General features: G+C 55.5%; 1 protein-coding gene across 2 annotated transcripts in view; it reads right to left on the minus strand.

Annotated features, from left to right (window-relative positions):
* The window catches only part of ADAMTS7 (ADAM metallopeptidase with thrombospondin type 1 motif 7), a 53,121-nt gene that overhangs the window by 11,460 nt on the left and 14,055 nt on the right, over positions 1-27,606 (minus strand). For both annotated transcript variants that reach the window (XM_031002408.3, XM_055363937.2), the window contains exons 4-16: positions 26,728-26,924; positions 21,279-21,362; positions 20,809-20,933; positions 19,789-19,938; positions 18,327-18,470; positions 7,213-7,357; positions 6,520-6,612; positions 5,959-6,104; positions 4,405-4,574; positions 3,948-4,081; positions 2,914-3,034; positions 1,423-1,667; positions 1,000-1,141 (exon numbers count right to left, since the gene is read on the minus strand). In XM_031002408.3, coding sequence (XP_030858268.1) covers positions 1,000-1,141; positions 1,423-1,667; positions 2,914-3,034; positions 3,948-4,081; positions 4,405-4,574; positions 5,959-6,104; positions 6,520-6,612; positions 7,213-7,357; positions 18,327-18,470; positions 19,789-19,938; positions 20,809-20,933; positions 21,279-21,362; positions 26,728-26,924 — 1,896 coding nt within the window. The remainder of the gene's footprint in view (positions 1-999; positions 1,142-1,422; positions 1,668-2,913; positions 3,035-3,947; positions 4,082-4,404; positions 4,575-5,958; positions 6,105-6,519; positions 6,613-7,212; positions 7,358-18,326; positions 18,471-19,788; positions 19,939-20,808; positions 20,934-21,278; positions 21,363-26,727; positions 26,925-27,606) is intronic.

Genomic DNA, 27,606 nt, shown 5'->3' on the forward strand with positions numbered 1-27,606 from the left:
TCTGTATCTCAGATTCCCGATTCTGAGACCCTGAGGATACCGAGTGTCAACAATGGGAAGACTGAGGGGGAAAGGGGAGAACTAAGAGACAAAGGGGGAGACTGAGGTGTGGGGAGATCAAGGAACGGCAGGGGAGACCAAGCAGGGGGAGGAAGACCGAGGGGCGTGGGGGGGGGACTAGGGGGCTGGGGGGAGACCAAGGAATGGTGGGGAGACCGAGCTGTGAGAGGAGGACTGAGGGATGTGGCGGGGGTACTGGAGGGCTGGAGGGAGACCGAGGGGTATGGGGGGAGACCGAGGGGTATGGTGGGGAGACCGAGGGATATGGTGGGGAGACCGAGGGGTATGGGGGGAGACCGAGGGGTATGGTGGGGAGACCGAGGGATATGGTGGGGAGACCGAGGGGTATGGGGGGAGACCGAGGGGTATGGGGGGAGACCGAGGGGTATGGGGGGAGACCGAGGGATATGGTGGGGAGACCGAGGGATATGGTGGGGAGACTGAGAGGCATGGGGGGAGACTGAGGAGTATGGGAGGAGACAGAGGGGCAGAGGGGAGACTGAGGAGCAGTGGGGAGGAGACAGAGAGAGAGGGGACTGAGGAGCCTGGGGAGAGAGGGAAATTTGGGGAGGAAGAGTCAGAATTAATGAAATTGCCCTACTTTTTATAAATAGTTTAGGGAAATAAGTCAGTGTGGTGAGGGGCCACTGGACTGGTCTATCGAGGGGGAGCTGTGTCCCCTGGAGGGAGAACGCCAAGAGCTGGAACACACTGAACACGCGCCGCGAGCCAGCACCCACCTGCCTCATCCATGTACCCTCCCAGCGGGCCTGGGACACAGGGCAATCGCTAGCCTCATCTCACAGATGGGGAACTGAGGCTCAGAGAAGCAAACTTCCAAACCCGTGGTGGCCCAGCAGTGAGCTGGGAGCTGAAGCCAGTGTCCCTGTCCAGACACTAAGCCCCTGCTGGTGGGGCTGTGCCTGCCCCACTTCTCACCTCTGCCGCAGGTGACTGTGCACTTGGTCCAGGGCCCATAATGCCAGGAGAACTCGGGCGGCGGGACCTCGTCGTGGCCACCTGCCTCCCTGTGGATGGTGTACTCGTAGTGCACCCCGGGGTTGCTCTCCTGGAACAGCAGCTAGGTGGGCAGGCGGGGGCCCATGAGCACGAGGTGTCTTCTCCATCCACCCAGTCCTAAAGGAGCTGACCCCAGCCACCTCTGTGAACTGCAGCTACAAGATTGGGCCATTTTAAAGATGGGGAAATTGAGGTAGAGGCCGCAGCAGGAGGGCCTGGCTCAGAGCCAGGCTCTGTGACTGAACCAGGGCTCACTCCTCCAGGACGAGACCTGCCATGGAGGGTGCTGGGCCTGGGGACTCCGCCTCTGCTCCCCCCACCTGGGCCACGGGAGGCAGGCACCTGGATCCAGACAGGCTCCTTGGTGGGACCCGGGGACGTGAGGTTCTCCCAGTTGCCCCTGCGTGCGTATGTGAAGGTGGTCCCTGCCACCTGGTAGTCCCCGTTCCACTGGATGGTCCAGCCACCATTGAGGAAGTACTTCTCCGGGTCCTCGCTCCGCAGTGCCAGGAAGTTGGCAGCCTCGGCAACCTCCTGGATGCGGATCTCGCGGGCGCCGGCTGGGATCAGCCCCACGTCCACATACCCTGTCAGCCAAGGGTTGTGCATAGGTTGTGCCCAGGGTGAGAGGGTTGCTTATCCCCACCCGCTCCCCTCATGTCTCTCCCCACTTGCCTCTGCCTGCTGATGCCAAAGATTTCGCCATTAGCTTTAAAGTCTGAGCTCCCTAAATTGCTCGGATCTGTCTTGGGTCACCAAAACCTCGCAGAGGTGCCACAAATCCTGACCCCGTGGCCATGCCCCATCACTCCTCTCTTGGGGACCTAAACTGGTCTCATCATAAGGCTGGATCCATCCCCTACTCTAAGGGCCAGCTGGCATCTTCTTTCTAAAAAAACCAAAGTGCCCAGGCCTTTCTCCTGGGACACCCTCCTCATCCCCACGCGGCCTGCTTTTATTCATTCACTTCCATCACACCCATCACGTGCCAGGCACTACTCTCAGCACCTCACATGTGTAAGCTCATGGGTAATGGCCCTATAGCATAGGTACTATTGTTATCCCCATTTTACAGATGAGCAAAGTGAGGCAGACAGGGATAGTAACGTACATGAGCGTCCTGCTGCGATATGAGCAGCCTCCACGGCCAGTGCTTTATCCACCACACTGCACTGCATCTCTGGGAGAAAATCTAAGCTTCTCAGCCTGGCACTCAAGGCCCCATAGCTGGCCCTGCCTTCCCTTCTTGCCTCCAGGCTCTGGCACAAGCTCTTTCCTCCATTTGGAATGCCCTTTCCATCTCTTCTGAGTTTTATGATTCAGCTCAACTTCCGCCTCCTACAGGAAACCTTCCCTGACTTCCCCAGGCCAGGACCTTCTTCCTCAGTGCTCCCACAGCCCTCTGGGCCTCCCTCCACTGCACTGGTCACACCAGAAGGTTCTGTCCCCCTGCAGGACTAAGCGCTTCACCTGCATGTCCCCATCACCTAGCACACAGTCAGTACTTCAGCAACATGTGCAAAACAGACCAGAGGTGAGGGCATGGAGCTGGGGTCTCAGAAGCTTCAGGAGGAGACTACCATTATTGGAAAGGCCCAGGGGCCACACACAAGCTGGGTCTCTGGGACAGGAGGACTCCCCATGGGGGCAGGTCTCTGCACGTGGGCCAGGGGTCCCCTGACTCCTGCAAGAATCCACCCCAGCAAGGCTTCCCTGCTTAGCCATCTCCAGGCTGGGTGGGGCCACGAGGCCAAGGACAGGGGCCCAGGGGAGATGGGGAAGGGGCCACCAGGTGAAGAGCACACCCCTCCCCACAGCGGTCCCACCCCATACCCAGGCCCTCGGCCTCCTCGAAGGTCCCGCTCACGGTGTGGCAGGTGGAGCCGTTGCCATGGCACACGCCACAGCGATCCTCCATAGCGCCGGAGTCAATCTCGAAGTCACAGCCCACATTCTGCAACACACGAGGAGGGGAGGCTCCTGGTGCTGGCGGCCAGCCCTCTGTGGCCCCAGCCCCGGGGCCAGCCAGAGTCAGGAGAAGAAAGCTGGGAGTTGGGGTAGGGAGGCCTCTCTCTGGCCCTGCCCCACCTCAGCTGTGCCTCTGACCCAGGTGAACTTCTCTACTTCCCTAAGCCTCAGTTTCCTCAGATGTGAGACGGGGAGACCCACCCCTCCCTTAAAGGCATGTCATGAGCATCACATGAGACAAGAGAAGGGAAGAGTTCTGCAAAGGCTGCGGGCAGGCAGGGGATCTGACACGCCACGGGCTCCTGAGCAGCGCATGCAGGGAATTTCAATGTCAAAGGCACTGGGGGTTGGCACCTCCCTCCTGGTCCTCCTCGGAGCCCAGGCCTTGATACCCCAGAGGCTTAGAGGGCAAGAAGCAGGGACAAGTAGGTGGCTGGGGACATGGGCAAAGAGGAGAGGCCGTCATTGTTATTAAAAATAAGAATAGAAATTGTTACCACACACTGAGGGCTACTCTTCGTGGCTCAGAGCCCTTTGTGTCACCTATGCCACCTCATTTAACCCCTTCTATCAGGGAGCAAACCACTGCCTGTGGTCAGCCAGCCAGCAAGAGGTCAAGCCACTGCCTGAGCTCCGGTTTCCTGGCTGGGGCGGTGCTGGTGCAGGCATCCAGGGAGACGCAGGGGGGCGAGGCCTGACTGGGAGGGTCCCCAGTGCCAGGAGGCGTGGTAGGGGCTTTGCCTTAGAGGTCATAGAGGGTACGGGCTGGGAAGCCCAATGGTAGAGCATGGGGAGGGTGGCCCGAGGAGGACCAGGAGGGACCCAGGAGAGAACCTGGGGTCCGCCAGTGGGGCTGGGGGCAGGCAGTGCTGGGAGAGCCTCTTCCTAACCAGGCACACCTTACAGATGCCGTTGATGCAGAGGTCCCGGCTGGCTCGGACCTGGTAGCAGGGGGTGCCATCGACCACGGCGTCCCGCAGCTTCTCGGCAAAGTACTCATTCGCGGGCCGGCAGTGCAGCTCACAGGGGTTCACTGGGGCCCCAAGTAGAAGAGTCATCAGCAACAGCTGGAGCAGGAGTATGGAGGCCACCAGGAAGACCCCTCCGTGACACACATCCATGGCAGGCTGGAGGCTCCCAAGCAGCACCAACATGCTGGAGGCTCCGGCTGGGCTGATAGCTATCTGCAAGGCTGCAGACTGGGGAGCTAGGGGCGAGCAGCAGCCCCAGGGGACAGTGGGAGCGGCCCAGGCTTAGGATGGAGACTGGGCCTCCTGCTCGCATCACAGGGTAACCTTGGACCCACACACCCCCAGCCCTCTGAGCCTCAATGTCTCCTTGGGGGGCGGCACTCACCGTCATTGACCACGGGCACCCATGTGTGCAGCTGGCCCTTGTAGAGCATAGCGTCAAAGTGGCTGCACTGGACGTGGCGGAAGGAGGGGCGGCCAGCGGGGCAGGCCTGCAGGTTGCAGAGGCGGAAGCGCTTCCGCTCACCCACACAGTATCTGCCTTTGTATTTGGGCCTGTGGGGAGAACCGGGGTGGGCCCCAGTGAGGGCCCAGTGAGTGCTACTGCATGGCCACAGCCCAGAGCAAGCAGCTTCCTCCTGCACCCACACCCCGAGATCCCTGCCGCCCAGCTTTGTGCACGCTGCTCCCCTCCCTTGGGCTGCCCACCCTCTGGCCCAGACACACTCTCCCTGTTTGTAAGGACCTGGGGGAGGTGGCAGCAGGAAGCCTCAGCTCTGCCCCCAACCTACAGTGTGACCGTGGGCAAGTCTTCGGCCACCCTCTGGGCCTCAGTTTCCTCATGTATAAAGTGGGGTTGGGGCTGCTTCTGCAGAGGGCTGTTGAGAAGCTGGGACAAGCTGCAGGCATGACTAGCACTGGCTGGAGGGACTGCTCCGAGTCTCCAGCCCATGACACCAGCATCCTAACGAGCCCTTGAGTCCTCAGCCTTCCTCCTGGTGGCAGTACCCCCAGCCCAGGTCTAAAGGAAGCGCCCAGGGCCCCAGCCAGCTGAAAGGTCTGACCTAGCACAGCTCCTGAAATCCTCCGCATCTAGGCCAGGGTCGCTGGCCCCCACCCAGCTCAGACCTGGAGGCCAGGAGGCAGGGAGGGGCACAGGCCAGTCTTGGGTAAGCGCAGGGCCCTGGGTGGGGCTGGCTGTGAACCCCATGCCTGCCCCGGGTGGCCTCCTGAAGTGAAGATCAGCCAGGTAGTGCCTCGGTCTACAGTACCACTGGCCTCTGCTTCTCACCAGATCTTCACACCCCCTGCATCCCCCCGTTTAGATGGGGAAACAGAGATCCAGAGAGGTGAAGTCACTCACCTCAGGCCACCCTTCAGTGCTGTCCCATCCTCCCAGCTGCTCCATCTCATCTCAGACCCTTGTTGTGCCTCTGACGCCACCAACCCCTCCCGCTGAGTGCCCACTACAGATGAGCTGCAGGGCTGAGGGCCTGGCCTGCATAAACTGCATTTGCCCCTGACTACAACTTTACTGGATGGGCACTGCTATTATACAGACAGGGAAATGGAGGCCCAGAGAAGGGGTGAAGAGGAGATTCGAACCCTGAGCCATCTAAGGTCCAGGGCCCATGCTCTTCCCCACTGCCCTCTCCTGCCTCCTTCCAGCCAGCAACTGCTTTGCCATGTGGCCTCTGATGAGTCTCTCCAGTCTCTGGGCCTCAGTGTCCCCTCTCTGCAAAGGGGTCAGCAGTGGGGACCCTGTCAGCCCCCAGAACACTCCTTGAAAGTGACTCAAGGTGGCCTGGACACTCGGACCGACCATTATGAGGACACTTCTAAGAGCCAGGGGCTGGGACAGAGCCAAGCTCCTGCAATCGGCTGACTGTTTGGGTCCCTCTGTCCCATTGCCCAAGGGCACCCTGGGCCCCACACTCACGTAGGCTGCGTGCACTGCCGCTCGGCGCTCTGTACGCCCACGCCACAGCTCCGTGAGCAGATGGACCAGGCGCTCCAGCCAGACCAGCCACCATCCACGGCCTCGGGCCGGAAGCCCACGGGTACGCACTCCCCATTGAGACACCACTACCGAGACAGATGGAGGTAGAGCCACCCCACCCCCAAGCCTATCAGTCATCCTCACCCTAGTGAGAACAAGGTGGGTGGGAAGGCTGCAAAAGGCACAGAGGGGAAGGATGGAAGGTGAGAGAGGCCCCCTCACAATCATCACAATCATCTGTGACCCAGGCCACATGGAGGCGCTGAGTGGGGAGTAAAACAGCCCACGTGCTGACTCAGCTGAAGACACCCTGGGGAATCATGGAATCAAGCCCTGGCCCCAATGCCTCCACTTTGCAGACGGGGGCTTGGGCTGCAGAGAGCGTGGGGCTCTGCTACAAGCACAAGCAAGACTGTGAGCCGAGGCTGACCCCAGGGCCTGGTCACAGCAGGAAGTCTGGCCTCTCACACACCCACTGCCGGGACTGGGGACATCCCCTACCTTATTCTCCCCACACCGGGTGCCGTCCACGGCTGCATCCAGCTTGGAGTGACAGGTGGTCCCCACAGAGCACCAGAGTGTGTGGCAGACATTCTGCGAGGAGGAGGGCATGGGCCATACCCTCACACCCTCCCCAGTACCGCCACCCACCCTGCCCCCCTCCCTTTCCCAAGGGTCCCCTGGGCACCCCTCCACATGGCAGGGGCCCACAGACCCCCAGAGGTTCCTTCTTGTGTGTCTGCTCCCACCTTCCTCCCCGGACCATGCGGTGGTGTGGGGTGCCCGGGGCTGCACTGCTCAGAGCAGTCCCCAGCTGTCCACACCTCTCCCGGCCCAGCCCCTCCTCTGGAAACACTCCTGTTAGAAGATCACTTCAGGCGATCTTCGCCAGGATAAATAGACCCTTCCCACAGGGGTTCCTTTTCCCTCTTATAAGCCAGCTCCAGAGAGGCGAAGGGACTTGTCTGAAGGGTCACAGTCGGTCCATGGTTGACCCAGAATTCAGAGCTGGGTCTGTGGCCGCCCATCCCTGGCCTCTCCCACAGGCCACTTGATGTCTCACAGTGTCACTCGGGGGCGCAGCCCAGGCCAGGAGAGATGCTCCCAGGCTGGCATCCACGGGCTGGTGAGAGCTGCCCCCTTAGCCCTCCTGCTGGGTCCCCACACCCCCACACCCACACCGGCCCCACTCACATCCATGTCCTCGCAGAAGGCAGAGTAGGCCCCGTACTGGAGGCGGCACTGGTGGCTCACGTCATAGAGGACACCAGGTGGCACCGAGGGGAAGTCGATAATGTCCTTGGCAGGAGGGTCGTCCAGGCACAGGCCCCACCCACGGCTAAAGATGGGACGGGAGGATGGAGGGGGGTGCAGCCTGTGAGACCCATCGGAGAAGCCTCGGTGGGGCCGGGACAGGAGGAGAGGTGGGAGGGGGCACAGAGCCCTGCAACTGTAGGAAACTCCAGCCTCCCCGCTCAGCTCAGCCGATCCTCCACCTGCAGCCAGCAGCACAGGCCCTCCCGGCCTCTCTCATCTCTCCTCCTGGGCACTCCAGCTGGCTAAACAACCCCAACCCCAATCCCAGGCCTCTGCACACGCTGCCAGGGCCCTTCCCTCGGAAGGCCTCCTGGACTGCCAAGCCGTCATGTGGCCCTGCTATCCGACCCTGCAACCTCTGTGTCTGAGCCCAGACCCTGGAAGCCAGGCCCGACAAGGATCCGGAGAACATCACATCACAGTTGACACAACAGAGCCTCCGACGGCCCCACCCAGGCAGAGACCTCGGGTCATCTGTGGAAAAGCGAGGTCTGGAAAGCAGCCCCTCCCCTGGGAGAGAGCCCAGGGCAGCCATGCCTGTCCCGTTTCCCCCACCCCCCGACAGGGCTGGCCTCCGGCCTCTGTCATACCCTATCTACTCCTGCCTTCCTCCAGCTGGCATTCCCTGGCAGCGGTAGCGGGGAAACTGGCAGACACAAGCAGGCGCCATCTGTGTCCACCACACACTCCTGCTGCTGCGGTGTGGTGAAGACAAGGCTGCCCAGACACAACACCATGAGGCAGGAAGCATGGAAGCAGGGATCCTGGGGAGGGCGGACCAGGCCCTTCTGGCACCCGCTTCTGCCCCTGCCTCACTCTGTACAACCCTCGGGCATGCTATTGCTTCTGGGACCAGTGACCAGCCTGCTGCCCCTGCTGGACCTTAGGTGGCCACCACTATGGCTTAGCAGCAGGAGTGCCCTGGCATGCTGACCACCCTGCCCATGGCTCATTGCTGTCATGGAGGAACTGGAGGAAGGGGCCTTCTGGGGGCAGCAGTGGCTGGGGAGAATTGAGCCACACAGACTTGCAGGGCTGGGGATGACCCAGGCAGCCACGACTTGGGCAGAAACAATGGAGGGAGGCAGGACCCGCGGGACCTGGGGCCTCTAGCCAGGCAGAGGAGATGGGGAGGCACAAACCCTCCAGTTCTCCAGTCTGGGTGGCCTCAGGGCAGGTGGCGCCAGGACAGAGGGTCAGGATGAGCATACAGTCCTGATTGGGACAGGCAGGGGGTTGCACAGGGAAGAAGGGCAAAGATGATGGATCCTGGAGTCCAGCAGGGAGAGAAAGAGACACTCCGAGATGTGGAGAGGCTGGGAGAACACGAAAGGGTCAGGAAACAGGGCCAAGACCACTGAAGGCAGGTGTGGAGAGAGGCTGGGAGGGTGGATCAGACCATGGACTCCCGAAGCCCTGATTTCAGAGGAGGGGACCTGGCAGCTTGGAGACCCAGGGTGGAGTGGGTGTCTGCACGGTCTCCTAAGTCCCCTGACCAGTGACAGGCCCCCGGCCCTGCCCAGAGCTGCGGAGAAGAAAGCCAAGGTGACCAGACTTCTACTGAGAACCCTGGAATCCTCCTGGAATCACTCAGACTGTCCATGCTGGCTGGAAACAGATCCTCTAACATGGGCGTTGGCAGATGAACAGCTGCTGGATGCAGTCCTAGTGCCCAAGATGACCACGTGCCAGGCTGGTCCCGGGTGCTGGGGGCATACCCTCTCATTTGCTCCTTACAACATCCTGGGCAGACTCTACCATCATCTCCCCTCATGCACTCAGGGCCCATAGGTCACTGGCCCCGGGTCGCACAAGAGAGATGTGATAGCCAGGATCTGGAGCCAGGCCCAGGCTGCTTGCATCAGGCTGCTGTGTCTACTCACTGGGCTGCCCGCAGTGCCGGGCTCCTCCCATTCAACTGCGAGCCTGGCCTCAAATACTTCACCCCACATAGAAGTTCAAAACCATGGCAGCGAGACCTGGCGGGGAGAAAGGAGTGTCCCAAGTGCTCCTGCGGCTTGGGGCTCCCTGATCCTCCCTGCGCCTGCACCCAGGGCAGAGTGTCAGCGGCGGGTGGTGGGGTCAGCTGGCCCTGGGCTCCCTCCTTCCCGCTAGCATTCCGTGGCTCGAGGAGGTAGACTGGGGGCTCACCCATCCCAGCCAGGGGGTCCTCTGACCCAGGGGCTGAGGGGTCCAATGCACCTCATCCCGGCACCAACAGTCCCTGGGCTGCAGCCCAGCCCTTCTGCTTCCTGGCTGCCCCAGTGCTGACTCGCTGCACATGTGGCTCCTGCGGGCCTGCTGTTGGGCAGCTGAAGCCGCAACAACCTCTCAGCCCACCCTGGGTGTGTGGGAGAAGTCGGGAGCATGAGGCGACCCTCACAGAATCCACTGCGAGAATCAGGCCGAGGTGCTGTCTTGGGAGTCAGAAACCCAAGTTCTACTCTTTGCCTGGCTGTACATGCTGTGTGGCCTTGGGCCTTCACATCCTCATCTACAAGAGGCTGATCCCAAGCTACAGGGGTATAAATAGCAGTGTCTTCTTGGGAAAAATCACACAGGCGGCCGGCAGCCAGCCCTTCCTTCCTCTGGCAGGCTCACTGCCAGGTCCTCTGCGCTGCCGACACACCCGGATCCCCAAACCCGTCAGCCCTTCCCCTCCACGCCCCTCCTTAAGCTAATTATAGCGGGGCTGGGCAGTCCCACAAGAGGTCAGAGCAGACAGTAGGTGACTCCGGTCAGAAACCTCACTCTCACCTTGAGACTGCAAAGAGCTGCCTGCCACTGACAGGAGAGACCTGTGGGCCCGCTCCCCTGGCCACCCCTGGGATCTGGTCATGGAGTCACTGAATGGGGGGTCCATGGGGTGAAGTGAAGGACCCCACATGTGACCCAGCCTGCCTCTCTCCCTGTAGAAATGCTGGCTTTGAGGAAAGCAGGGACCAGGGCCTCCCCTCCTCCCCACCCAGGTCCAAGTTGACACTGGTGAAATGCTGTGACCTCTCCCCAAGGTCCCATAAAGCACCTGTCAGTCCGGAAAGGTTCCTAGAGTTCTTCAGGTCAACCCTCTTGGACAAGCTCCAGAAGCTACCCTCCAGCGCCCCCCACCACCTCCTGAGGGTTCTTCTGCCCCACCCTACACTCGCATGGCCCCGGCCTCTGCCCAGCCTGCCCTCCACTTACAGCAGCACCCTTCTTCCTCGGCGTGGAAGCTGGCCTTTAGAAGGCAGGCTCCTTCTCTGAGTCACTGTTCCTGACCCCAGGAGGGCTTGGTGCCCCTCTTCCCATTCCTACAGACCCACGAGGACTGCATGCCTCAGTGCCAGTCATCCCCAACTGTCATCTGTCCATCTCCCCCCGCTGTGAGGGCCTGGAGGACAGGCACCTGGAGGTCTGTCTCCTTTACCACGGTCCCCACACACAGGGCCTGATGGACATGGAGTCTGTGGACACAGCAAGAACGAGTTTGGATTCAGCCCTGTGGGTCTGCCCGGCTGGATAAGCATCTACATGCAGGAAGCCAAAGGGCTTCAGGACCAGCCAGGATGAGAGGGTGGTCTGTGAGTGCCTCTGCGACGCCCCCAAGTCCTAGAAACACTGCCTGACTGTTTGGCACTTTCGGTGAATCTCACTCATTCTGTCCCCCAACCTGCTTGGGTGGGGCCCATCCTCTCTCTCCTGTCCCACCCCCAGCAAGGAGACCAAAGGCTGCAGGCTGGAAGACAGGCTGCTGCCACCCTCCCCACCTCCACACACCCTCTTCCTTCCACCCCCTGGGCCTTGGGAGGGCCCTGCTGCCTGACTCCCAGGATGTAAAGGTGAAAGTGTGAAAGGACCTTGGGAGGATGGGGTTCTTCTTCCTCCCAAACACCCCTCCATTGGGGAGCACGTATTGCTCTGCTTCTGTCTGGCTCTCCCCGGTGCCAAGGCTCTGGGAGGCCCCGGCTGGCTCTGACTCTCACCCTGTCCTCCCACCCTCACCCCAGGCCCCGAGCCAAGTCCCTCAAGCATTCCAGCAGCTGAATGAGGACAGAGACTTGTCTGTCTGTCTGTCTGTCCTAGAACCAGGCTGTTGGGCGGCACCCTGGGTCGGGGCAGCTGGGAACAAGCCCTGAGGGTGCTGTGGGGGCAGCTACTATTCTGATTTTCTGAAGCCATTCTCTCATTCTCTGCCTCTCTCTGGGGAAGGAGACACACCCTCCTTCCCATCTTCAGGCCACTTCCCTGGTTCAAGTCCATCCCATCTATCACTTGGTAACAGTGGAAGGAATAGTAATGAGCGTGCGTGAAATGCTGACTGTGTGGCAGGCACTGTGCTAAGCACTCACTGCACACGTTTTCTCACTTATTCCTCATATCACATGCACAAGGCAGGCCCATCATCATGTCCATTTTTTGAGGCTTAAGAGCTAATATAACTTGTCTGCCAACACAGGTAGAAGCCTGGGCCACAGTCTAGGTTCTTTTTTTTTTCCCAAGATGGTCTTGCCCTGTCGCCCAAGCTGAACTGCAGTGGCGTGATCTTGGCTCACTGCAACCTCCGCCTCCCAGGTTCAAGCAATTCTCCTGCCTAGCCTCCCGAGTAGCTGGGATTATAGGCATGCACCACCACGCCCAGCTAATTTTTGTATTTTTAGTAGAGACGGGGTTTCACCATGTTGGCCAAGCTTGTCTCGAACTCCTGACCTCAAGGGATCCGCCTGCCTCAGTCTCCCAAAGTGCTGGGTTTATAGGTGTGAGCCACCGTGCCTGGCCAGTCTAGGTCCTTAACCACCAAACAAAACTCTTCTCTGCTTCCAAACCCACCCCCCACCCCAGTACTCCCTTTTCCACTGGAGGCCAGCATCCTTGCTCTTACATCCCTAATGGACCTGGTCACATCCCTGCTTAAGCCCCATAGTGAGTGGACTTCTAGAAAAACATGGCACGTTGAGCAGACAGATTTATCGCTGCTCCCTTCCAAAACTCCACTATGATGACAGTAGAGGAAATAAACAAGGCATAAATCCATAAGGGGTGATGATGGGTAATGAAGGATGTCAACAAGATTCTGGAAACTGGGAAGCAGATGGCCAGGCAGTAGCTGACTTGGTAGAGTGATAAAAGCTGAGAGCCAACTGCCTGCAGGGAGGAACCACCCAGAAGGAGAAGCCCGGAAAGGCTCAGGAATGGAGTTTCCAGGGACCCCTCAGGGCCTTAGGGCCAGGAGGGCTGAAGACAGTAGGGCTGAAAGTCTGTAAGAACCGATCAGACCCTAGATCCCCTCCCCAACCCTGAGTAGCCAAGTGACGGCCACCTGCCACCCAGCAGAGGGCCGAGGATCACTCCCTGGGGAGGGTGAACCAGGAGGCTCTGGCCCAGGAATGGTAGACATACATGAAGGCCCAAAGCAGAAGGACCTACAGAGAAAAGGGGACAAGCAAAAGTCTACACATTGAAGGGTAAGAAACACGCCAAGCTGGAATGCTGCAGCCAGACATACACTCTCCCAGGAAAAGCCTAGAGGATTCCTCTCGGAAAACTGAATCACTCAGAAAAATGACCTCAGATACTGAAATTAGAGGATCTCCCCAAAATAGCCCCCGTCCAAACCAGTCCTTCAGCAGAGACTTGGAAAAGTCCTGCCCAAGTCCACAAACTGCGCAATGAGTATCTCTGCATCTCCTTGCTATATATGAAATACAGCCAATGCATTTTAAGAAAACTCTTTTTTGAGACAGAGTCTCTCTCTGTTGCCCAGGCTGGAGTACAGTGGCGCAATCTCGGTTCACTGCAGCCTCTGCCTCCCGGGTTCAAGCGATTCTCCTGCCTCAGCCTCCTGAGTAACTGCGATTACAGGCACCAGCCACCAGGCCTGGCTAATTTTTTGTATTTTTTTTTTAGCAGAGACAGGGTTTCACCATGTTGGCCAGGCGGGTCTCAAACTCCTGACCTCAAGAGATCTGCCTGCCTTAGCCTCCCAAAGTGCTGGGATTACAGGCGTGAGCCACCATGCCTGGCCAAGGAAACTGTTAACATGAAACAAATATCTTTTTAAAAATAACCCAAAGGAAAGAAAAACATTTCAGGGAACAGAAGAAAAAAGTCAAATCCATGTAAGTAATAACCTCACAGAGATAAGAGAACATACTGTACCCATGAAACAAGAATAGGATCAAAAGGTGCACAGGTTGAGCATCTCCAATCCCAAAATCCAAATGCTCCAAAATCCAAAACTTTTGAGCACTAACATGATGCTCAGAGGAAATGCTCTTTGGAGCACTTCAGATTTTGGACTTTCAGACTGGGGATTCTGAACTGCTAAGTATAATGCAAATACTCAAAAATAAAAATAAATCCAAAATCTAAAACACTTCTGGTCCTAAGTATTTCAGATGAGACACTCAATGTGTATTTAGTGAATGAGAAAGTTTAAGAAATTAAAAGTACAATAAAAAAATGAAAATTTTAATAGAAGGATTGTAAAGTATAGATAAATCAGATGCCCCCTAGAAAATAGAAACAGGTGGCTGGGCACGCTGGCTCACGACTGTAATCCCAGAACTTTGGGAAGCTGAGGGAGAAGTCCAGAAGTTCAAGCCCAGCCTGAGTAACACGGCAAAACCCCATCTCTAGAAAAAATTAAAAATTAAAAAATTAGCTGGGTGTGGTGGCACACACTTGTTGTCCCAGCTACTCGGGATGCTGAGGCAGGAGGATCATTTGTGCCTGGGAGCCCAAGGCTGCAGTGAGCCATGATTGTGGCACTGCACTCCAGCCTGGGCAACAAAGCGAGACTCAGAGAAAGAAAGAAAGACAGAGAGAGAGAGGGAGAGGGAGAGGGGGGAGGGAGGGAGGGAGGATAGAAAAGAAAAGAAAATAGAAAGAGATGAAAAATTGTAAAATGTTTAATAATAAGAAAGTGAGAGAATAGCTGAATATTAAGGGTTCCAGAAAGAGAAAATGTAAGAAAGTTGTCAAATAAATAATACAACAACAGTTCAAGAACTGAAGGGCACAAGTTTCTAGATTAAAACAGTCCAATGAGTGCTCCCTCAAATTAAAATAGACCAAGGCATATACTGTAAAATTTAAAATCACCAAAAAGAGAGAGAGAAAGAGAGAGAGTCCTAAAAGCTTCCAGATTTTTTAAAAGGTCACATTCAAATCACAATGGTATGGGACCTCTTCAGAGCAATGTTGGAAACTAGAAGACAACAGAAAAATGCCTTCAACATTCTGAAGAAGAGTCACTTCCAACCCGAAGTTGATATCAAATCAAAATATCAATCAGATGTGAGGGAAGAATAAAGACACTTTGAGACAGGCAAACCATTTACCTCCATGCACTCTTTCTCAGAAAGCTGCTTGAGGATGTGCTCCACCAAAACAAATTAAAAAAAAAAAAAGGTACCTCCCCATAAAAAAAGTAGCATGGGATCCAAGAAACAGGAAGACCCTCCATGAATATTTTGGGGCAGGTCTAGAAAGCATCCAGTCTAAACTGGAGGACACAGGGAAGTTGGGAGGAGGGTCCAAGAAAGAAGGGAACTGCTGGATTATCTGGTAGGGATTACCTTTGGGAAAACTGGATTAAAAGACATCTTATAAAACTATTAAAGGATCTGGAAGGCCTGGAGAAGCAATGAAAACCAAGCAAATAAAAAACTTGTTCTTAAAAAGAAATGCCATCTAGATGGGGCGCAGTGGCTCTCACCTGTAATCCCAGCACTTTGGGAGGCCAAGGTGGCGAATCACTTGAGGTCAGGAGTTCGAGACCAGCCTGGCCAACATGGAAACCCCGTCTCTACTAAAAATACAAACATTAGCTGGGCAGGGGTGGCAGGTGCCTGTAATCCCAGCTACTTGGGAGGCTGAGGCATGAGAATCACTTGAACCCAGGAGGCAGAGGCTGCAGTGGGCTGAGATTGCACCACTGTACTCCAGCTGGGGCAGCAGAGTGAGACTCTCTCAAAAAAAAAAAAAAAAAGAAAAGAAAGAAATGCCATCTTATTACAACACTTAGTTCAGACATCAAGATTTACAGCCATAATAATGAAAATGCGGAATATGGACTTAATCCAAATATGTTAACACTAAATTGGGATGAAAAGTGAGGGGACAAATGTATGTACGGGAAGTGATGCAAGGGTGCTAAATCCCAACCTTCCAGATAATATCTAAACTGGAAAATCAATAAATGAGAGTCTAGCAATACTTTTTGGAAATAGGAAAGTAAATACAAGAAAAAGCTAACAGTGTTAAGTTTGAAGGTGGTTGCCTAGAAAAAAAGCAATGGAGGGTGGGGAGAAGTGGGGCAGGTGTACAATGCTCTGCTGTTGTCATCTTCTATTTTTTTTTTTTTTTTGAGACAGAGTTTTTTTGCTCTTGTTGCCCAGGTTGGAGTGCAGTGGCGCGATCTTGGCTCACTGCAGCCTCCACCTCCTGGGTTCAAGCAATTCTCCTGCCTCAGGCTCCTGAATAGCTGGGATTACAGGCGTCTGCCACCATGCCCAGCTAATTTTTTGTATTTTTAGTAGAGAGGGGGTTTCACCATGTTGGCCAGGCTGGTCTTGAACTCCTGACCTCAGGTGATCCACCCACCTTGGCCTCCCAAAGAAATGGAATTACAGGCATGAGCCACTGTGTCCGGCCTGCCATCTTGAATTCTTCATATCTTTGACCTTGTGCCTTGTAAGCAAGGTCTATTTATTTTATGATGATGATTATTTTTTGAGATGGAGTCTCACTCTGGCACAGGCTGGAGTGCAGCGGCGTAATTTCGGCTCACTGCAACCTCCGCCTCCTAGGTTCAAGTGATTCTCCTGCCTCAGCTTCCCGAGTAGCTGGGATTACAGGCACATGCCACCACACCTGGCTAATTTTTGTATTTTCAGTAGGGAAGGGGTTTCACCATGTTGGCCAGGCTGGTCTCGAACTCCTGACCTCAAGTGATCCACCCGCCTCAGCCTCCCAAAGTGCTGGGATTATAGGCATAAGCCACCACAAGCAAAGTCCGGCCAGTAAGCAAGGTCTGATGGGACAAAAGAGCCTGTATCTGAGCAGAGGAGACACAGGCAATGTCTGTGTCCACCATTCCTTGCTGCCCCCTTTGCATCTCACATTTACTTTGGTCCATGAGCTCAGAACCTATAATGTGTAGGAGTTCGGTGAGACTCAAAGCAATTAGATGTTAAACATGTTATGTCAACAACTGAGTAAGGGACAGGGGAGCACTGACAGGCCCAGAGGCTGCATTTTCCATTTGAACCAGACTTACTTCAAATGCAGAAAGAAGACAATGACCAAGGAGCCCCATCATCCTTTCTTACCCATGTTAACACCCCTGTATTAGCCAATCGCTATGCAGAAAATGAAGACACGGGAGGAAAGAGAACCCCACAGTTCCTTCTCCTTTCAGTCTTTCCTTCCTCATTGGTAAGAAAAGGTAGACAGCCTGGGTAGAATGTGCACATACCAAGGAGTGAGATGAAACCAGTTGAGATAATTTTATTCTATTTCATCCTCTGGTAAATATGAGCTACAAAAGACGAATTGTATAATTTCAGTGACTCTGCATACAAGTTAATACAGCTGACCTTTGAATAACATGGATTTGAACTGCACAGGTCCACTTACATGTGGATTTTTTTTCACCTCTGCCACCCCTGAGATCATCCCCTGCCTTTCTCCTCCCTCCTCAGCCTACTCAACATGAAGAGGATGAGGATCCTCCTCCACTTAATGAATATCCACTTCCACTTAATGAGCAGTGAACATATTTTCTCTTCCTTATGATTTCAATAACATTTGCTTTTCTCTAGCTTACTTTATTGTAAGAATACAGTATATATTATATACAACATACAAAATATGTGTTAACTGTTTATGTTATCAGTAAGGCTTCCAGTCAACAGTAGGCTATTAGCAGTTTTGGGCGAGTCGAAAGTTATACGTGGATTTTCAATTGCACAGGAGTCAGCACCCCTGACCCCCGAGTTGTTCTGGGGTCAGCTATACTCTTATATTTGCATTTAAAACTGGCACTGCACAAAATAAAGATGAATGGTACAATTTATGCCAATAATTTAAATTTAAAACTTTTTCTTACTTAGAACATTAAATAGCAAATTTGAAAAAAAAAAAAAAACCACCAGAACAGGCCGGCATGGTGCACCGCTCATGCCTGTAATTCCAGCACTCTGGGAGGCAAAGGTGGGCGGATCACCTGAGGTCACGAGTTCAAGACCAGTCTGGCCAACATGGCAAAAGCTCGTCTCTACTAAAAATACAAAAAGTAGCCAGCCATTGTGGCACACGCCTGTAGTCCCAGCTACTCAGGAGGCTGAGGCAGGAGAATCGCTTGAACCCGGGAGGCAGAGGTTGCAGTGAGTCAAGATCGTGCCATTGCATTCCAGCCTGGGCAACAGAGCGAGACTCTGTCTCAAAAAACAAACAAACAACAACAACAAAAACACCAGAACAAATGAAGAGAACATGAAAAAAAAGGAGAAAGCTTCTATTTCAGTTCCCTTAATGGCCCCTTCTTCCTGCCTCTGTCCGGACCTTGTGGCTGGCCCTCACCTCCTCCAGCTTCATTTCCTACGCAGCCTTGGCTCCCATAGCCTTGCTCAGGGTTCCGCCGTTCCCTGAAAGCTCTCTCGCTCCTTTACCGCTACAGGCCTTTCTCAGGCTTCCTCTACCAAGAACACCATTCTTCTCCCTTCTGCACATGTGTGAATTCTCGCTCCTCCTCCAAGTTCAAGCCTCCTTCCAGGAGGACATTTGGGATGCCGGCACCACATCTTTGCCAGGTGCCCCTCTGTTTCCCTCTACCCTGGCCCTGCAGTGTGACTGTCTGCATCACCCCCATTAGACCTTGACCTCATGTATCAAGACCTTGCCCCTCTGCTTCCCTCTACCCCGGCCCTGCAGTACGACTGTCTGCATCTCTCCCAGTAGACCTTGACCTCATGGATCAAGGTATAGGGGCCCAGGGCTGGGGGACTTACTCAAGGAACCTGGTGATATACTGGCGGCTGCAGCGGGACCAGGTGAGGGGAGCGGCGTCGTACAGGAGCTGTGGAGACATGATGAAAGGTCGTTTCCCAACGGGCTCACAGTCATTGCCGCTTCCGTCATGCTGAATGCCAAAACTGTGTGAGAGCACAGGCCCCAGGGGCGGGTGAGCTGGCGGGAGGCTGCCAGCCTGCCCTCCCCTGGACACCCACAAGGTGCACAGTCCTAGTTCCCAGGGCTGGTTCTGCCACCCAATGGCTGCACCCAATGGCTGCAGAAAGTCACATTCCCCTCTCTGAGCCTCAGTTTCCTGAATGTAAAATGAGGGTATGACAGCTAGTATCCCAAGGGCTCCTGTTCCAGCCTGAAATGAGGGCCAGGGACCCAGAGCAGCCCTGCCCCTGCCTGGGGGCCAGCCAGCAATGGCAAATCAGGTGGCACAGATATGGGCCCGTGATGGTCCCTGCAAGCTCACTGGCCTCAAGAACAGTCTGACAGCGGTTCCCACTCACAGGTCCTTGTCCCAAGGCTGTGCACTTGAGTTAAGGGATCTGAGCTGCTGTATCACAGAAAGGTCTCCAGAGACCATCCTTGGGAAGGATACAAGAAAAATTATTTCCTGAGCATCTACTATGTGCCAGGGGCCATGCTAAGCACTTTCAGAAACACAGTCTCACTCAGTTCTCATTATTACCCTCAGGAAGGCTCAGAGAGTCTAAGGAACTAGCTAGGGTAACACAGCCAGGAAATTGCAGTACTGCGGCAGGCTGTTCTTTCTGCAGCCATAAGCAGCTTCAAGGACCTGCAGGCACGGCCATCACCTACGAAACCCGGACGTCTGAATGGATGACCCCAACAGCTTTGACCCACAGAACGTTCTGGGAGCCTGCCTTTGATGGCTTGCTAGACAATCTAAGATGCTGCCATATTCGCCAGCTCAACAGCCGGGGCACAGGTGGCTGGAGGCCTGTGAAGACAGGAGCCTCAGGCAGCAGTGTCAGATGGAGGGAGCCTTGGACATCACTGAATCCAAACCCCTCAATCTATGGGAAGCACACAGAGGCCCAGAGAGGGCAGGCACTGGCCCAGGCCACAGAGCAAACAGGAACAGGGACAGGGATCGAGAGTAAAAAATACAGCACTGAGGGCAATGGGGAGGGACAGCCAAAGACCTACAATGACTTTCCAGCCCATCACAACTCCCCTTTAAATAAGACTCCCTCCAGGCCAGTCCTAGAGATGCCCAGGCAGCCCTCTCTCCTGCTTTACAGGGAAGCAGCCTGGTTGTGGGGAGGGGACAGTGCAGGGGCAGCACATGGCCAGACAGTCGGGGCTCCTTTTCCAGAGAGCTTCCTTTCCCCTGGACTTTGTGACCCACAGGCTGGATACCCGGTGCCCCCAGGCTGCGAGGGTGAAGCTCGGCTCTCAGTGTAGCAATGGGGGCAGGCATGGTACCTGTGCCCGAGCTCGTGGGCTACAGTGAAGGCCAGCGGCAGGCCCGTGTCCTCGTTGATGCTGCAGCTGCGGTGCGGCTGGCACATGCCCGCCACATGGGACAGTCCCAGGGTCTCACAGGGCCGGTTCATGGCTGCACACAGGTCCTTCCTGCACAGGCAAAGAAGCGGCCTTCAGGCTAACCTGGCCCAGTGCCAGGCCCACCTGAGCTAAGGCCAGGGAAGGGTCCCCCCGAATTGATCCCAAGCGAAAAGGATGTCCCTCCCACCGTTCTGTGACATGAGGCCAGCATGGTGGCAGCTTGGGAAGCAGGTGCTCTCATTTACACACAACCTGCTGGGCATCTCTTTGGCCCTTGAGAGCACAGACCCGCACAGAACAATTTTGGTTACTATCCAGCAGGGGTGCTGACAGATGCCTCCAGAGTCCAACAGAGGGAAAATAACTGCCTCTGGACAGATCAGCAGTTGCCGGAGGTTAGGGGAGGAGGGAGGAAGGTGGCTGTGACTATAAACGGGTAGCATGAGACATCCTTCTGATGGGACAGATCTGTATCTAGACTGTGGGGGTGGGTAGGTGAACCCACAAAGATGAAACTGCAAAGAACTGAATACACACACACACACACACACACACACACACACACACACACACACACACAGGGAAGTACATGTGGAACCGATGAGATCTGAGTAAGTCTGTGGATGGTATCAGTGTCAGTTTCCTGATTGGGATACTGTGCTCTAGTCATGCAAGATGTTACCACTGGGGGAAATGGATGAAGGCTATACAGGCCCTCTCTCTATTATTTCTGATAACAGCGTGAAAATCCACAATTATTTCAAAATAAAAAGACCTCCCCAAGTGCGGACAGAATCCAGCCTTGGGCCAAAGGTGCGCAAACTCTCCTCAAAATTGGGCTCCCTGACAGCACGGCCCCCTCCTCCACCAGGGCTTCTTCCGCAGGGCCGGGAAGCACCTCCTGAGATGCAGGCTCCCACCCTCCTGCAGCTGCAGTACCTGGTGAGCAGGATGGCGGTGTCATGGTGCAGGGGATGGGCGTCCCCCTTCATGTTGATGCTTTTCTGCCACTTGCAGAAGCTCTTCAGGGTGTTGTCTGCATGGTGCGTGATCTTTAGGTCCTCCTGGGGGCAGAGAGAGTGACTGCTCATGCCTCCCCTGAGTTCCAAGAAGGTCAGGCCCAATTCTCCCCCATACGAAGGCAGGAGACAGAGGCCCAGCAGGGCAGTGGGAGGCCCGCAGGCACCAGTCGAGCTTCCAGCCTGACCATCCCTCCTGTAGGAACCTCCTGCAGAGGACCTGGGACCTGAGAGAGGGTCAGTCAGGAACCAGGGGGTGGCAGGGGACACGGTCCAGGCCAAGGAGGCCTTCACTGTGCCCTTCCATAAAGAGCAGCACAGGTCATGCGGCAGGAGGGCTCTGGCAGCCAAAGCCATTGCCGGGCAGTGTGGGACCACATGACCGCTCACCTCCTCATCTTCCAGCAGGACCAGGCGCACAATGGTGATGTGGATGGGGTTCCCAATGCTGGGGTCATGAAACAGGCCAGCCACCTGCCCAAGAGATGGGGGGGTCAGGCTGTCACCAGGATGAAGGATACAAGCAGCCAATGCCCACCCCAACCCACCCACCCACGCAGGGCAACGCACACCCGTGCTCACACACAGGGACTCTCACACTGGTGTACACAGGCTGCACAGTGGACAGGCGATGCATGTGCACCAATGCATGAGTGTCCCCACACCTCACACACACTGCCCCAATGTGGCAGCAGCAGAACGTGGAGAGGACAAGAGGCCTCCGAGGCCCCTTCCCAGAGTTGCAGCCTCTCCTGAGCGTCAGTTTGGGATCTGCTTCCCAGTACCAACTCCATGCCCACCCAGCACAGGTGATGGCAGCTCAGACCTCCAAATGCTGGTTTCTTGGCCTGTCTCAGGGCCCTAGTCCTACAACTGCCACTGGGCTATGATAGCAGTGCCCTCCTGACCTGGGGATGCCAGGACCAGCATCCCAGGAGTGCACCCTCCAATGAGGCATAGAACTGGGCAGGGCTCAGAGGGTAGAGTGAGGGTGGGCACAGGCCTATGGAGCCTGCCCACTGCTCTGCTATTCCATCTCCCCGGGGCTGACAGCCATGGGGCCAAGGAGGCAGGTGTGCACATCTATCAGAGGCCCCATGGCTACATGGGGCTCCCTACTGAGACCCAGGAGACGGGGCTATCCCCAAAGATGGAAGATAAGCCAAGGTGAGGGGAAATGGCTGGGGAAAGCCATCTGCTCTTTTAAAACTCCCTCAGAACAAAAAAAGAGGCCAGCCCATGACTGGGGACAGCTGGCAGGTTCCCAGAGGGCAGGGATGGAAGAACAGGCCAGTTGTGAGTTGGCTTCTAGCAATGCATCAAGAAAAAGAATATTCAAATAGCAAGGAACCAAACAAACACTGTTAAGAGGGCACCAAAGTCCCTGATTATGGGGATGAATGACACTCTCAGAACCCAAGGTCAGAAATGGGGAAGATAAACAGCGATGTCATGTGCCACCGTCACCTCCACACACAGGCTGGGAGCCCGGGAGCCTTGAACCACCTTTCTCCAATACAACCAACCAATTTTGCCTCCCAAGTTTTGCCTGACTCTGTCTCTTCTCTCCATCTCCAACACCACTGCCTCGTCCAAGTTACCATCATCATTTCGTCTGCTCAGTTGTTGAGGCCTCCTACGAGTGTCCCCATATTCTGCGGCCCCTCCAGACCACCTGCAGCCTAGCAGCTCCACTATCGATCTTTGAAATGCAAACCCCATCATGACATGCCCTTGCCTAAAGCAGTAAGTGGTTCTTCACTGTCCAGGAAAAGGACAGAAGTCCCCAGCCTAGCCAACAGGCTTCTTGGATCTGGTCCCTGCCTTCCTCTCTGACCTCCCCTTGCCTCTGAGGTCAGGAGTTCGAGACCAGCCTGGCCAAATGGTGAAACCCGTCTCTACTAAAAATACAAAAATTAGCTCGGCATAGTGGCGCATGCCTGTAATCCCAGCCCCCTGGGAGGCTGAGGCAGGAGAATCACTGGAACCCGGGAAGGCAGAGGCTGCAGTGAGCTGAGATTGCACCACTGCACTCCGACCTGGGCGACAGAGCAAGACTCCATCTCCAAAAGAAAGAAAGAAAGAGAGAAAGAGAGAGAGAGAGAAAGAAGAAAGAAAATGGGGTAAAAAGGGACCTGTCTTGCTATCCTTGGGACAGACCCACCCAAGCTCTAGGACTCAGGTCTGAGTCTAGCACAGGGAGAATGCTGATAAATTGGGGTCTGTAGGTGGCGTTGGTAAAGAAAGATGAGGCTGTCCTGAAGGTGGCTGTGGGTCAGATACTGCAGCAGCCAAAAAAATAGCCACAGCCAACCTTGATCGAGCTTAACACGTACAGTCCCTGTGCTGGGGGCTTAGCATGCATTATCTCATTTAATCTTCTTACTTCTAAGGTAGGCACAATTATCCTCGTTTTGCAAATGAGGTAAGTGAAGCTCAAAGAGAGGGTAAAGCTGGGCTCAGAACCCAGGTTTCGCTGCTTCAAAGCCCCTGCTTATTTCCTAAATTTGGGGAATGCTGCCTGCCTATTCTGTTGGGGATTCTCAATGCATATTTACTTTGAAGGGTCTGAGAAGTCCTGTAGTAACGAAGTCTGTTTTACCTTTTTTTTTTTTTTTCTTTTGAGACAGAGTCTCACTTTGTCACCCAAGATGGAGTGCAGTTGCATGATCTCGGCTCACTGCAGCCACTGCAGCCTCCACCTCCTGGGCTCAAGCAATCCTCCCACCTCAGCCCCTCAACTAGCTGGGACTACAGGTGTGCACCACCATGCCTGGCCCGTTTTACTTTTTTTAACCCTGTGTGGCCAAACTTATTCAACAGCAGCATCTTTTTTTCACAGTGCACTACTGGCATTCTTTGGAACACACTCCCTGAAATATTCCTTGGGAAATGCTACAATGAGACAGAGTCCCCAAGTGTAGGATCGTGCTCTTCTACATCCATCACTTTATCCCAGGTAGAGCGATGGCTCTCAACAAGTCAGTCTTAAATAAACATCTGATCCCGAGGGAACATCTGTTCCCCATGCTTCTGGCCCACCCTGGCCACCATGGCTTCCCAGCTGCCCCTCTCCAGGGCAGGTTAAGGGGCACAGGGGACAGAATGGGGCTTTGGGGGTAGACAGACCTGAGCTCCAGTCCCAGCTGTACCACTTACTAGCTGCGTGACCTTGAGCGAGCCCCTTGACCTCTCTGAATCTTTGTTTCCTCAACTTGAAAATGGGGGTGAGGGCCAGGAGTGGTGGCTCAAGCCTGTAATCCCAGCACTTTGGGAGGACGAGGCGGGCAGAATAGCCTGGCCAATGTGGTGAAGCCCCCTCTCTACTAAAAATACAAAAACTAGCAAGGCATGGTGGGGCACGCTTGTAATCCCAGCTACTCAGGAGACTGAGGCAGGAGAATCACTTGAACCCAGGAAGCGGAGGTTGCAGTGAGCCGAGATTGTGCCATTGCACTCCAGCCTGGGTGACAAGAGTGAAATTCCACCTCTAAAGAAGTAAATAAATAATAAAATGGGGGTGAGGCTTAGATGAGGTGGTGGGTGCTGAACATTGCACAAAAGGTAGACAGATATTCACAAGGCTCCAGCCCTAACCCACCAGGGCCTCAGGCCATGGCTCCACAGTCCAGCCTTCCTCAGAGGCTGGCCATATGGGTTCCCATGTCCCTGCCATCCCTGCAGCCTCCTAGGGGGTCCAGCATTGTCAGGCTCATAGGTGCCCCCATCCTGTCCTGACCAATGCTGGGCTCACCAGCTCAGAAAAGCTTGATATTGTCAGAGCAGGTGCGTGTGAGAACCAGTCCCACCCTCTCCCCGAGGATGGGGCTCACCAAGTGAATGGGTGGGTCCTATGAACCAGGGCAAGGCAGCCAGGAAGGGGCCAGGCCTGGGGCAAAAACACCTGAATCCTGTCACCCAGGTTAAGTTATGGGGTACCTGTTGGGTTGGGCAGGTCTTTTTTTGTTTTTGTTTTTGTTTTTTTTGAGATGGAGTCTCGCTCTGTCACCCAGGCAGGAGTGCAGTGGCACGATCTCAGCTCACTGCAACCTTCGCCTCCCAGGCTCAAGCAATCCTCCCACCTCAGCCTCCCAAGTGGCTAGGACTACAGGTGTGCACAACCACACCCAACTATTTTTTTTATTTTGGTAGAAATGGGGTTTCACCATGTTGGCCAGGCTGGTCTCCAACTCCTGACCTCAAGTGATCTGCCCACCTTGGCCTCTCAAAGTGCTGGGATTATAACCATGAACCACAATACCCAGTCGGGTGCGTCTTACTCTGCCCAGAATCTGGAGCATAGGGGACACTCAGAAAAGTGGGGGTGAGATGAACCCAGTTAACCATTGGTGGCTCCAGTCAGCCTCCTGGGTCTTTCAGGCTGAGCCCCCAAAGTGCTGAGAATGAGAAGGAGGGAACCTCAGGGCCTGAGAACTTGGCCTTGCCCCTTGCTCCACCCCTATAGCCCAGGGGCTGGGCCCTGCTGTCCAGCAATAGCCCTGCTGAACCCTGGCTGTTAGTGGCTCCCCTCCCTGGGCAGATGAAGCTTGATCTGGGCCTTCAAGGCCTCAAATGCCAGGCAGAAGGCTGTGACTTTTATTCCATATGGAACAGGGAGCAAATGAGGGTGTCCCAGTGAGGGAAGAACTGGCCCAGAGCTGCACTCACTGATGAGGACTCAAGTAGTGGGGATGTGGTGGCCAGCAGGTAGAGATAACAGCCCTGGATGCAGCCCCTTCCTCTCTTTGAGCCTCAGGTTTCACAGCGATAAACTAGGGGGCCAGACACTGCATGATCTCAGAGGGTACTTCCTTTAGGGTTGCAGGAGGTGAGGGGCTGGCAGGGGGAAGCAGCAGCATAGGATCCTGGCCCCAGGGCTCCTTTAGATATTATCCTGTTCACAGCACACACACTTACCTTGCCCCCACAACCCAGCCCAGGAGAGAAACAGGGTTATATGGTGGCCTGCCAACCAGGTGGCTGCTAAGAATGCCAGGGGCAGAGATCTTTCCTCCCAGGGGCTGCAGGAAGCAGCTTGGAGTCTGAGGCCTCCACGGGCACCCACAGGGCAGGAGCAGGGAGTGGCAGCTCTGCAGTAGTCGGCTCCAGGAATCCCAGCTGCAATCAGCCACAGTGCCCCCGGTGGGACTTAGGACACCTGAGCTCCCATCTGGCTCTGCCCTGCCTGGTTGTGTGACCTGGGCAAGTTACTCGCCCTCTGAAGGCCTCTGATATCTCATCCATCATGTGGGGTCAAGAGCAGTTTGCCCACCCCACAAGGTACTGTCGTCATGCCCAGTTCACAGATGAGCAGGCTGAGACTCAGACGGGACAAGTGACTTGCCCAAGGCTACTAGCTAGTGACCATAGAACTGCACAGATTCTTCTAACTGTAATGTGTGCTGATGTCTCAGGCAGAGTCTCAGGCAGAGTGTGGTCTGATCAGGCATTTCTGTGTTTCCAGCATCTAGCACAGGTCCTGACACGAAGGAAGGAAGTATCTGTGCAGGGAAGCATGAAGGACCCAACTAGTCTACAAGCCCCCCAGGCAAGCACAGGGTTGTGGCTGCCTCAGTCTCCCACTCCTGCTCCCCCTCCTAGTGGCATGACACCCTATGGTGTCCCCACAGCAGCCCTCTGCCCAGGCTCTCTCATAGTGACTAGCTGCCAAGACCCCCACCCCTTCCTGGCCTCAGGAGCTTGGATACCCTTCTTCCTACTTGGGGCCTAGACCTGGGTCTGGGGTCCAGCCTGACAGCCTTCCTGCCCTGTACCCACTCTTTGCACCCCACCCCCCAACACCATCCCCGCCACCCGCTCCTGGCCCACACAGACTCACCATGTTCATGATGGTCAGCACATAGCTCTCAACCTGCGGCTGTCCGTGGTACTCCACCATTTTGGCATCAGCTACCACCAGGGTCTCCACCCACTTCTCTTTGCTGACCGACCGCTGGTGTAGACGCCTCAGCCGTGGCCGCCGCCACTGCTGCCGCTGCTCCCAACGCTCCCGTCGAGGCTCCAGCTCTGGGTACACTGGAGGCCCAGATGGGGTGGAGTTAGCTGCCAGTGGACAGGCCCAGGGCACACGTCTCCAGGGCCTCTCCTCAGTGAGCTCTCTCTGGGGCACTGGGAACCACACAGGGATCAGAGGCCAGGGGCCTGAATTCGCCTCCTGGCTCTGCCCCAGATCTGTGCTGTGTGGCTGTGCTTGGTCACTTTCCTTTTCTGATCTTGAGATTCCCTGACTAAAAATAGGAATAAATTGCCTCACAGGGGGACCTCAAAGGGCAAATGAAATGGTGGATATAAACACGGTAAAGTACTGTGTCCATGGGAGGGGAACTCCTGGGCCTGACAAAGCTGGCAACTGGGCCCCTATCTCCCCGTGTCACTTCCTCCCACCCTGGGGGCTTAGTGCATCCCAACACAGGCTGACCCCACCCTCTAAACCCCAGCCTGGGGAGGCTGGCCAAGACCCAGCCCAGCTTTCCCTACTGGGCCTGCTCCCCTGACCCAGGCTGCTCCAGATCAGAAGAGGAAGCACATCTATGAAGCTGGGGAAACTGAGGCCGAGAAGCATGCCTCTGTGGATATGTGCTCCAGCAAATGCAGTACCAGAGCTGTGGGCAGCCTGAGATTGGCTTGCTAGCCAAGCATTCCCCAAACCCCAGCAACCCTTAGCAGGCAGCTCCTCACCTGGACTGGCCGGCACTAC

This window comes from Gorilla gorilla, chromosome 16 (assembly GCF_029281585.2).
Source record: "Gorilla gorilla gorilla isolate KB3781 chromosome 16, NHGRI_mGorGor1-v2.1_pri, whole genome shotgun sequence".
Classification (NCBI taxonomy): domain Eukaryota; kingdom Metazoa; phylum Chordata; class Mammalia; order Primates; family Hominidae; genus Gorilla; species Gorilla gorilla.